This window comes from Xyrauchen texanus, chromosome 24 (assembly GCF_025860055.1).
Source record: "Xyrauchen texanus isolate HMW12.3.18 chromosome 24, RBS_HiC_50CHRs, whole genome shotgun sequence".
NCBI classification, from domain to species: Eukaryota; Metazoa; Chordata; class Actinopteri; order Cypriniformes; family Catostomidae; genus Xyrauchen; species Xyrauchen texanus.
The window spans coordinates 28,055,260-28,068,247 of record NC_068299.1 but is presented as its reverse complement, the minus strand read 5'-3'; the positions used below and the strand labels follow the sequence as shown (position 1 = coordinate 28,068,247).

The 12,988-nt window shown below is 33.7% G+C and overlaps 1 protein-coding gene across 1 annotated transcript; it reads left to right on the top strand.

The window, feature by feature from the left end:
- The first annotated feature begins 180 nt into the window (after nt 1-180).
- LOC127617537 (uncharacterized) lies at nt 181-12,865 on the top strand. The gene is made up of 21 exons (XM_052089501.1): nt 181-298; nt 1,924-2,181; nt 3,658-3,771; nt 4,423-4,605; nt 4,686-4,773; nt 4,874-5,218; nt 5,796-6,155; nt 7,129-7,230; nt 7,461-7,556; nt 7,664-7,765; nt 8,475-8,561; nt 8,706-8,867; nt 9,166-9,249; nt 9,371-9,508; nt 9,799-9,891; nt 10,078-10,161; nt 10,340-10,432; nt 10,526-10,624; nt 10,720-10,738; nt 11,183-11,237; nt 12,338-12,865. Exons 5-21 carry the CDS (start codon nt 4,722-4,724, stop codon nt 12,452-12,454), a joined length of 2,088 nt encoding a protein of 695 aa, XP_051945461.1. The 5' UTR covers nt 181-298; nt 1,924-2,181; nt 3,658-3,771; nt 4,423-4,605; nt 4,686-4,721; the 3' UTR covers nt 12,455-12,865.
- The last annotated feature ends 123 nt before the right edge of the window (nt 12,866-12,988 follow it).

Sequence of the window (12,988 nt, the reverse complement as noted above, 5' to 3'; positions counted from 1 at the left end):
AAATAATTTGTACACCCTTGAAGGACAATGGCTCCTTAATGAAGGTTCCACGGTCACTTTTAAACCTGGTTTTGATTAATAGTAATTTTGACGTTTATGATCATGTCATTCTCCCGATTCATTTTGAAGTATGTTGGATTTCACCTGAGATTGCAGAACCCTAAATTGCTCTCCAGCACTTAAGGACTAGAAAATGTAGCTAACATTTTCCCCTTCTCTTTTACAAGCACTACAAAGAGAAATGGTTCACAATTTGGAATGACACAAGTAGGCCATATTTGATGTGAAATGTTTGGAGGTGAGTGGATTGCCTTTCCAGTTAATACACATGGCAAAGCACAATCATGTTTTAGCAATGATGTAATCAACATTTACTTTCACTCATACACTGTCCACATCAGAAATGGGAAAGAGCAGTTTACTTGAGAGCATAATGGACTTAAATGAAACTAAAATGATGTTACATCCATAAACTAGTGAAGTCACACATGTAAGTTTCAGATATTTAAAAGGGATAATTCAGCCAAAATTAAAATTCTGCATTTATTCACCCTCGCGCCATCCCAAATGTGTATGAGTGACTTTCTTCTGCAGAACAGAAGAATCCTTTTTTTTTAAAGGATATATCTGCTCTGAGTGATGGCCAAAACTTTAAGAGCCCAAAAGGCAGAATAAAAGTATCCATATGACAAGACAAATCCATGTCTTCTCAAGTGATATGATACCTTGCACTTATTTTATTATTTGTTTTAATTTCATTAATATGTTAATATTATTATGTTGACTAAGGACTAGTTCCCCATTTAATTATTTCATTTACTCAACTTTGTCATCTAAAACTTGGGATTTTCTTTTGCAGAACACAAAGATATTTTCATGGAGATGTGATATTTGTCCATTCGGTGCAAGTGGAATATGTACCAAACTGTCAGCTACAAAAAGGACATAAAGCGTAATAAATGTAATCCATATGAGTACTGTGGTTTAATTCAGTTTGGTTTAATTTTAGTTGAGAACAGACCAAAATGTAACTCACTCACTGTTCAACTTGCCATTGCACAATCATGATTTCAATCCTGATTACACTTATTTCACACACGCTCAGAGCGCTAGGAAGTGTAATTGAGCTTGAAATCATGATCGTCAAGGAAAGTGCTGATGGTGAAAAAGGACTTCCTTTAAAATTCTTTTAAGTCCTTTTTGGAGCTTAATTTTGTGTTCTCCATTCACTGCATTGTATTGAAAACCAGACATCATATTTCTTCATCATCATATTAAAATATCTCTCTTTGTGTTCCTCCCCAAAAAAGGAATTCAATTTAAAGTCATTTAAAATGTACTCACCCTCATGTTGCTCAAAGCCTGTACTGCTTTCTTCCATATAACACAAAATCAGACTTTTTATAGATAATTTTCACATGGGGGCATTCACTGACAAGCGCAATAAAGAACAAAACAACACCATGTACTCCGCATGACCTGTGTGGTGTATTCCAAGTCTTCAGAAATTACATTAATTTGGTGAGGACACTTTAGATAATCAAAACCATAACATTTTCAATCATTGTTCACTGGAAATCTTCCCCTCTTGTTTTTCCTGATGATTTATTGGAATAAATCTGGAAAATTGGACCAAGCATGCATGGAGAAAACTGTGCAGAAGAAGACTGTAACCGTCAGTCCAAAAGTATCAAATCTTTTAAAAAGATGGATGGACTTTGAGTGGGACTTAATTTAAAATGTAGCTGACACTCCCCACCAATGCAGTTTGTTTTTGGACAACATGGTGGGCTGGAGTGTTGCTGAAGCCTGATTTTGTGTTTTGTACTGATTTGCATTTTATAAACCATTTGTTTTGATATAAAAAAAAAATGGGCAGGTGTTTGTTGAAGATTTGACCGTAAATGTGTATTTTATGTACAGGTGACGCGTAAGTAGGAGGAGGCAGACGAGGAGTGATGATCTAAACGCGGGTTTTATTTAACAAAGTGAAAACGAAACCGACAGGAACAAAGGAAACATCCACGATGGGAAAACTGAAACCGAAAACATACAAATGGTACATGATCTGAGTGAGCAGGGCAAAACATAAGTATCTACAAACAAGCAACGATCGACAGAGGAATGGAGGAACAGCAGGGTTTAAATACAGGGACAGGAAAATGACAAAATGATAAACAGGTGAGAACAATAACACAGTGATGAGGGTCGGGAATCATGGTGATTGAAGTCCGTGATGGCGACACGAGAAACACGGGAGTCGCAAGCATTAGCCTACGAATAAGTTGTGGAGCATTCAGAACATCTCCTATTCCAGCAATGCAGGTAGAAATGGCAGAAATGCCTCTGGATGTTAGGAGGTTACAATTAAAAATGTTGTATTGGAGTACACTAAAGGGACACGATGAGAATCACCCAGTGAAAAAGATCCTAGAAAAATGCTGGGAGTAAGGAAAAGGAGAAATAAATAGTTTTGGATGGAATGTAGAAAAAGAAGCCCAGAACATAGAAATAAATTATAAATATTAGTCCCACAGTGGTAATACCATCAATACCTCCATGGCTTTTCCCTAAACCTGATGTTTACTTAACATTGCAAGACAAGATACAAACAAAGGAAATAAGCATAACAAAGGATATAGTTGTGAAGCAGCACCTTGTCAAGAATATTATAATAGTATTCAAATATTCACAGATGGATCTAAGAATCCAGATACTGGACATGCAGCAGTTTACATTCCCCATTTTAAATATAGTATTGAAAAGAGAATTACAGATCATGCTTCAGTATATACCGCAGAGATGATTGGAATTTTAATGGCACTTCAATGGGTGGAAGACGTTCATCCTATGGATGTAGTGATTTGCTCAGACTCCTATTCAGCTTTAATGAGTATAAATAGTGGAAAGTCAGCATCCAGGCAGGATATCTTGTATGAAATACTACAAAATATGTACAGAATATACAGAATAGGTGTAAACATTTCATTTTTATGGGTTCCAGCACATGTGTGGGTAGAGGGTAATGAGGTTGATCAGTTGGCAAAGAGATCTTTGAAGCGAAATGTTATAGACATTAATGTATCACTGAGTAAAACTGAAGTTAAAGCAATAATAAAATCTGCTCTAAACAAGATGTGGCAACAGAAATGGGACAAGGAGACAAAAGGAAGACATCTGTATAAAATTCAAAATAAAGTTGGGGGTGAGAGAAATAAATACGGAAGCAGAAAGGAAGATTCCATAATATCTAGGCTTCGAATAGGGCATACATGCCTTAATTACTCAATGTTCATCATAGGGAAAAGAGAATCTGTAAATTGTGATAAATGTGGCTTGTCAGAAACAGTTGAACATGTGTTGATTCATTGCACAGAATAGGACAGAGAAAGAATCAATTTTGCAGAATCATTAAGTTACGGTATTGATACATTGTTAGTCAATAGCATATTTCAAAACGCACAGATAGAGAAAAGGGTCTATAGTGCTTTAATGAGGTATCTAAGGGAAACAGGATTGGTTAACAGAATATAGGTTCATATATATATATATATATATATATATATATATATATATTTTTTTTTTTCCAGAATTATTTGATTATTTAATTATTTGTTAATTTCCTTCACTCTGTTAATGCTTCACACTCCTGTCCAGTTGGTGGCGGTAAATGCTCCTTTTAGCTGGTTTGCCAACCGCCATAAAACTCTGAAAGAAGAAGAAGAAGAAGAAGAGAAACACGGGGCGGACAACCAGGGATCGTAACTGTAGGTAAGTCATTTCAAAATGTTTGTTTTGTTTTTATAAACGTTCTGCTATTTACTGAGAAGTCATTTGTGTATTTTGATTTGATGATGGGTGCTTTTTTGTTGCACCACAGCACTGAATATTATTTGACTACTTTTATTTATTTATTACCTGTTATAGGGCATATCGATAAACATGTTGTTGTTTCAGAATAATAAAATACATTCATAACTTGGCTTTGTTTACCTTTTGTAATCCATATATACAAATAGAAAGTGCAGGGTGTAATATGCATTTAAAATTGTAATTATGTGGTTGTGAGTGGTATGTAATATAACAGCTATATGCTTTAACTTACAGTTGTATACTGTAGTTGACAAATACAGTATTTAGCTATTAATTAATTGTTAATTTCGAAAATGGTATCACCGTATTTTTACAGTATAATGCTGGCAACCACAGCTGCCAGTAGTTTACTGTTTTTTTCACAAGATAATCTTTTACAGTATGATATGTAATTTAATGCAATATGTGGCTAAATTACAGTTGTATACTGTAGCTGTCAAAAACAGTATCTTGCTGTTAATTTCAAGAACAGTAATACACCGTATTATTACAGTATATGCTGGCAAACACAGCTGCCAGTAGATTACTGTTTTTTTTTTTTTTTTACAGGAAAATCTTTTACAGTGTAGAATATTTGACTTTGCCCTTTACTTCATCTTCCTTGTCACAGCCTTGGTCAAGACACACAAAAAACCCTGTTTTCAGCTACAGAGATATGGCTTAAGTAGCACAATAATGTTCATCCTCTGTCAAAGTCCATGTTACACCATTACAGCCCAATAAAAAAAAAAGGTAAGAACAACTCATATTGCACGCTAAAATGTTCCTCATCTCTGCATGAGTTCTTACTTGAGTTCTTGTTTATTTGTTAGAGCTGGGTTACTGCACAGAATTATTAGATCTTGAACATGAACTTCTTTATAACTTTGACATCAGCAGCAGTTCTGCTTACATCTGAAGGTAAGAAACAAAGATATTGTTACATTGTGTCTTTTTTAAATGTGCGCTTTGCTTATAATTGCAGCGGAATCACAAGTGTTTCATGTTTTATTTTTTGAAGGGTTCTATGTACAAGGTCCTCTTTATCCTCTGGTTGCACAACTAGGGGGCTCCATAATACTGCCCTGCTTTGTGGAAAACCCTTTACCTCTGGAGGAGCTGGAGGTTGAATGGAAAAGGACAGATGAACAGACAATAGTGCAACTGTTTCAGAATGGAGATGTTAGACCTGAGGCTCAGTATCATTCATACCGGAATAGAGCACATTTTTTGTCTGACCAGATATTTAAAGGGAACTTTTCAGTTCTGCTGGAAAACATAACTGTTGCAGACACTGGTATCTACAAATGTGTAGTTTACTCTTATGAGGAAGTTGGGGAAATCTCTGTTAAAATTAAACATGTAGGTAAGTATTTAACCCTATTTAATAAGAATCTTTTAATATGTCAATGTGTTTATCATACAAGAAGTATGCAGACTGGATCCAAATGAGGCTTTCATTCACAAAAAGTATTTGGACACCTCAGTCACACTTAAAAATGTCTGAATATCTTTGCATTATATAACAAATTATCAAACCAAATGGTGTTTAGTTTTAAGACATAGCACAACACATTTCAAGAATCTTCTTTCACAAAAATAAGTTTAATTTTGTAATAATAAAGCAATAGAGATATTGTTCAGAATTAAGACAAAAACAAATATTTGATCACACTGTGGACTTTGTGGAACACGTTGACTTGAGGTGAACTGACTTCACACATCCACTAAAATTAGTTCTGAGAAAAGCTCTTGAATAATTTCTTTGCAGATGCAACTTGGTTTGATATTTTGTATCTAATGCAATTATGTTCAAATATTTATAACTGTAACTTTAAGTGTCCAAATTCTTGGGGGTCACTGTAGATATTTAAAATATATTACTAAATGCTGCTATATTTTATGTAATCAAGATGATCATACTTTTCTTTTGTGTATAACAGAGCGTGTAGTTGTGACAAGAGAACAACATGTTGTGTTTGCGTATGTTGGTGAGGAGGTTGTTCTTAATTGCATGGTTGACTCACATATTCCTCCTCAACATTTTGAGGAGGTCACTTGGAAAAAGGTTGACAAAAGTTCAGACATCATCCCTGTGCTGCTTCTCCAAAATGGGACAGTATATCTAGAATCCACTCAAAAGAGTTATAAAGACAGAGCTGACTTCTTTATTGAAGAAATTCCCAAAGGCAACTTTTCGATGAGACTAAAAAATCTCCAGACATCTGACAAAGGGGAATATATGTGTGAAGTTCACACAGAATATTCAGTGACCTCCACAACTGTGGAAATAGGACAGCTGGGTAAGTCATGTGTGGAGTTGAAATTCACTTTTATACATTAACTTTGAAAAAATACTGTATGGAGGATTTATATATATATATATATATATATATACACAGATCAGCCACAATATTAAAACCACCTGCCTAATATTATATACTGTAGGTCCCCCTCGTGCCACCAAATCTCAGAATAGCATTCTGAGATGTTATTCTTCTCAGCACAATTGTACAGAGCGGTTATCTGATTTACCGTAAACTATGTCAGTTCAAACCAGTCTGGCCATTCTCTGTTGACCTCTCTCATCAACAAGGCATTTCCATCCACAGAACTGCCCCTCACTGGATGTTTTTTGTTTTTGGCACCATTCTCAATTCTAGAGACTGTTGTGTGTGAAAATCCCAGGAGATCAGCAGTTACAGAAATACTCAAACCAGCCTGTCTGGCACAACAATCATGACACAGTCCAAATCACTGAGATGACATTATTTCCCCATTCTGATGGTTGATGTGAACATTAACTGAAACAAGGGGGACTTACTCATTATTAGGCAGATGGTTTTAATATTGTGGCTGATCGTGTATATGTGTGTGTGTATATATATATATATATATATATATATATATATATATATATATATATATATATATATATATATACTAGGCAAAAAGAAATGTCCCTTTTTCAGGACACTGTATTTTAAAGATCATTTTGTAAAAATCACCCCCCCACCCCCATTATTCCATTTCTGTTAGTCACATGTCTTGTGAAACTTGTTCAGTTTATGTCTTAGTTGTTGAATCTTTTTATGCTCATACAAATATTTATATGTTAAGTTTGCTAAAAATAAAAGCAGTTGAAAATGAGAAGACGTTTCTTTTTTTGCTGAGTTTAAATATGTTAAAACATATATATCTGTACTATATAACAAATAGCTATTTTCTATCAGCTTTTTCTAATATGTCAGTAAATGTATTCTGTTTCTCATTTAGGAATGTCCACTTTGCACATCATTACACTGATGCTTTGCTTTATTTCCCTGTTGTTGACTCTTGTACTAAGTATTCCTGTCACGATCTATATCAACAGAAAAGGTAGGCCAAGCTTTATAAAGTATGCTGGTTATATTTATTATTACTGAATAGCAGATGTATTAATAATAACATTATTAATAATTAATGTATTATTAATATGAGGTTAAATTGTTGTTCCATTACACCATTGCATCATGATTGATAAGCAGTTAGCCCATATCGATTATTAGCTAAGTAACTAATAAATTAAACGGTTGCACTTGAGATATGATGTTCCTGTTCCTCTACAGACACCCGTACAAGACCTATGTATATACATTATTTGCAAGTTGTCTGTCCCAACATCTGTTTATCTATTGCATTTTCTCTATGGGGTGTAATTGAGGGTAAGCATCCCAAGCATTTTAATTAAGTTCACATTCTCAAATAGTAATAATAATAATAATATGTGTATATATCACATTTGATCATTTTGAGCTTCTGCTTTGATCAGGGTCTATAGTTGAGGTGACAATGTGTGCAACTATTAATATGATGAGGATCATGTTGTTATTCCTCATGGCCCCATATTTTAACTGGAATAGAGTGGTTTCAGGTATGTATATTTTAATGAATGACTGTTTTTCTGTTTATGTTCATCTTTTATTCTGTGAATCATTTTATGTTCTAAAGCCATGAACATGCAATCAACAGAGATATATCAAATAGTACCCTACATATATGTAAAGATCGGATGAAATTAGAGTTTATATAAGCTATTATATATTTTCAATTCTGGGACAGAACTATGTGATTGAACACTGCATTGTTCAATCCATGTATATTTGTATTTCATTTTATATAACGTTGTATAGCTCTTGTATATTTGTTTTAGTTGTTATTGCACTTACATTCTTATATATTTCACGTATTGTGAATTCAGTCAAATATTTTATATATATCCGTACATATACATACAGTATATATATATATATAAAATAGGATATTCTGCTGTATTTCTATAACTTATTCTAACTATATGCTACAGTCTACCATATCTCTGTGTCATCACCTGTATCACAGTTTCTGTGTTTACATCCTGTTTACCAAAAAAAATTAAAATAATTTCCCCTCTGGTACTTATTATTGTGTTGCATTGTACTGTATATTGATTAGAGTCAGGATTAATAAACAAAATGGCTGAGTGTGATAGAAATGAATTAATTAATTCAGTAAGTGTTGAGGTGGACCTGATGCTGTGCAAGCTGTGGAACTGAGCTCTTTTGTGGTAAACCCACATTAACAATGTAAATATGTCTTTCCAGTTGTTTTTCCAGATCACATCCAGAGAATTATTGAATATTTAAGCATTCCCATTGCATATCTTCTTATTGCAGCAGCATTTTGCTCAGGTAATGCAGCCAGTTTTAAATGAAAATAAAATGTGTAATTATTATTATTATGCAGCATAAAAAAAGAAAAAGTCTTCAAATTCGGTCTGGAACTAATTTATGGATAGACCTTTGTGTAACACATGTTTCATCTTTCTTTTGTAGTAGTTCTTCATGATCTTTGGAATACATCTCAGTGGACTGAAGTTGTGCTTGTTGGTGTTGTGGTTATTCTGCTGTCATCCACACCAGTATTTCTTAAGGCTTTAATCGATGTTTGCTTCCCACAGTTTTTTGATCTTCATTTTCCCCTTCGATTTGTAATAAGTATGTCAAATGTTGTCTACTTTAAGTAACTAGGAAATTTCTAAAGCACGCAAATTAAATGTTGATTTGTCACATAGAACTGCTTTAATCATATTTATCATTCAATGTTTTTAGATAATTTCACGTAATCATTTTTACAGCTAACACATATAATAAAATTGATTTACAATAGAATCTTTAATGTCATATGACCGGGGCCATTGGAAATTGTTAAACAACTGTCCCCATTCCAGGCTTCACATTTTGTAATGAACATATGTGGTCACACCGACATTGCTTTATGAATGCTCTCATGTAGAATCTTTAGGACACGTTCTCATGCAATCAAGCAACTTTCTTCAAATGCGTCTCCTTTTCTATAGATCACCAAGTGTTGACGAATGTAAGTAGGATTCATATTTATCAGTTATTCAGGATCCCATTTTCTTATCGTTTTAGTTCTGCTTGAGGCCTTATTTAACAATAGTCATTAATTCACAATGTATATCTGTTTTCATTTTCAGCCATGATAATAATGACATATGTCTTTGGGGGAATCACTGCTGCCATATCTTTCATAGTCCTTCCAATTCCAGTAATTCGACAATACATTTGTAAAAAACCTGACAAAAGGCAACTTTCTATACTTACATGGAGATGTTGTAAGTACACACACACACACGCCACATGTTTATTTTTAGTGTTCCCTCAGATTGAATCAATTGAATAATCAAACATTTGTTACAAATTGGAAAATGGAGGGCAGGAAAATTAGCATATGTACAGCCAAAAATATGCCAATAACAATAAGTGGTTTGGGAAATATTATGGTTATAGAGAACATTAGTTATGTTTTTTTCACTCTTTTGTTTTATACAGTTTACATTTGATACTGGCTGTATTGATGATGACAGTATTTCATTTTCTCCCACTCTCTGTCTCTGTTCCACAGATTTAGTTTGGGTAAACGTTATGGTTGTTACGCTAATCGGGCATAGCGCATTTATTTTGTATTATCTTTACAAGATTCTGGAGTACACTAAGAGTAAGTTGTTATGAAATGCCAGCACAATTATTCTATAAAAACCATTGTAACCATTTTTTGTTTTTTTTTAAATGGTGATTTGTTTACTATTCTGTCTATGTCATTATTCTATGTCATGGCTTTGATTGCATAGCACAGGATTACAGAAGTTCTAACATGACTATTAAAATATGTAATTTATCACAGGACGTTATGGATGGATGTTGGTCACAGTTCTGCTCCATATTTTGACTGCAATTGCACCTGAGCGGTTCTCGAGAACGGTTCCTGGTAACAAAATACCATAAGAATTAGAAAATGTGGACAAAGTCCATTTGAAAACATTATTTGTTTAAAAATCTAATAATTATATGCCTCCTGATTTTGCAAAGATATTTTTAGGAATTTCCCTGAAATCATTCCTTTATAATCAATGCTGAATATCTTAAAACCATTTTCTCTTTTCTAGATGTAATTTACACAGTTTTGTTCATGTATGGGGTAGCAGGTTTGCCAGTGGTCAACTCTGTTTCTCTTGCTACAGAATTAATACTACAAGTGTGTAAGTGTTAACACCTAAACAATATTGCAGTTAGTTATAAGGCTGGATTACAGAGGTCAATATTTTATTGTTCATTAATCTTCTCTTTCCAAGACAAGGGGGAGAGAACAGTGGATGATCTACGTGTAATAGTGCTGCCTTTTGAAAGCATTATGGCTGGTGTTTGGCTGATTTTACAGATCCATGCATACTGTGAGTTTCATTGGTATTTTATGCCACTTATGTAAAAAAAGTTGCCACTGTTATTAACACAGCTCACTTGTATTCTCTTCACTTATGAATCGCAGGGGCAGTTCAAGGCGGAGAGTAAGTTAAACATTTTTATTTAATGTCAATAGCAATATTAACTTATTTAACTTGTTTATTTTAACATGAATTAATTAATGTTTGAGGCCATTAAGTTACTGGCCAAGTTAAATAATTAATGAATAATAATATCATTACTAGTGAATAATGATGATGTTTTAAAGTCTTTCCTATAATGACCCTGTAACAGATTTCTCAAATGTACAAGTTCTTCCAAAAAACAAAATAACTTCCCAGAAATGGGAAAGGACTATACAGAGGGAATATAAACATCCATGAGCTTGTAAAAAAAATGTCACAATATTTGACCGTTTATTGAAATCATCTACAAAGATGAATTATCCCTTTACCATGCTGACTGCTTCATTTTGTTGACTTGCTGCTTTTGGATTGCTTAATTTCTCATGAAAAAAAAAAACAACAAAGGTAATTACTGTCTTTCAGTGTACAACAGGAGCTGTATGTGCTGAGGGACCTTGTGACAGAGTGCACACCGAAGGTAAATTATGTAATTTAATTGGTGAGATAATTACAACATAAATTTCTTAAAGGGATAGTTCACCCAAAAAATATTTCATCATTTACTCACCTTAATTACATCCCAGATGTTTATGACGTTCTTCTGCTTAACACAAATTAAGATTTTTAAAGAATACTTCAGCTCTGTTGGTACACACAATGCAAATATATGGTGATCAAAAGGTGATCAGCAGGTCCAAAAAGGACATAAAGGCAGTATAAAAATAATCCATAAGACTCTAGTGGTTAAATCCATGTCTTCAGAAGGGATATGATAGGTGTGGGTGAGAAACAGATCAATATTTCACTGAAAATCTACATGAACACTTTCACATTGAGCCACCTAGGTTAAGGCTGGTAAAAGATGGAGATTGATAGTTAAAAAAGGACTTAATAATTGAACTGTTTCTCAACCACACCTATCATATCACTTCTGAAAATATGGATTTAACCACTGGAGTCATATGGATTACCTTTATGCTGCCTTTATGCCCTCTTTGTACCTTATGAGTTCTGTCACCTTTCACTTGTATTGTATGAACCCACAGAGCTGAAATATAATTCTACAAATCATAATATGTGTTCTGCTGAAGAAAGAATGTCATGCACATCTGAGATGGAATGAGTGCGAGTACAAGATGATAAAATGTTAATTTTTGAGTGAACTATCCCTTTAAATGTACATTTTTCATTAGAAATGTAAAAATACAATTATTGAGCAAACACGTAAAAATCTGTGTTTAAAACCACGTTCTTGCCTTACTCAGTCACTACAATTAGCCTGCAATAATATTTTTTTCAGAGCTGTCATGTCTGATTTGGATTTCCAAGGAGGTTTGATTTTGTATGTTCAAGAACAAAGTTAGAGGTTTTTGTTACGTTAGTTACTTCATTTTATTGCATTGCTGAATTGCTGTAATACATAGCAATTCACTCCCATAGTTTAATAACTTTGGTTCTGATGCCAAAAGTATCTACTAGAATTTATTGTACCGTATATTGCTATTGTAACTTTCCCCTCCCGTGAATTTGTAAATTCTGAAATAATATTTAGTATGTTTTTTTTTTTTTACATCACAGCTAGGAGACATTGGTGAATCAGATGTGCTCTCTGAAAATTGCCTTTCTGAGAGCAAAAGATGTCAGCCAGAAGCAACACCATTCCTGGGAGAGAGTGAACTAGACACAAAAGTTTAAGACCTTAACACCATGTATCATGGACTGATGTTATCCCTTTATTACATTTATTGATTAAGATTTGTTAAATAGAACTATTTATCAATTAGGTTTCAATTACTTTCATACAATCTTTGTCTAATAAATGTTATATAATTGTATAGTTAAAAAAAAAAACGATATTACATTGTTATGGACCTTGAGACTTGGTACCTCTTGGTAAGATATTCTTCTGTATGTCACAATGTTATTTTATCTCCTTTATTGTTCTTATCTCCACAATATGTACAGTTATTTATTCCTATATTCTTAATCTGACTGCATGGATTTTGTCACTGTCACATCGAATCATGTTGCTATTTGAACAATATTCCATTATTTCATCTTAAAACATGCAGAGTGACCTAATAAACAAATCAACATGCCCTACTTCCTCTGATATGCTCCTAAAGCCAAGAAAGAAACATCAAACCAACCTGCAGCATCACGGCACTGCTGAGAACACTCATTGGCTGAGAAAGCAGAGGCAAGCTGTGTGTGTGTGTGTGTGTGTAT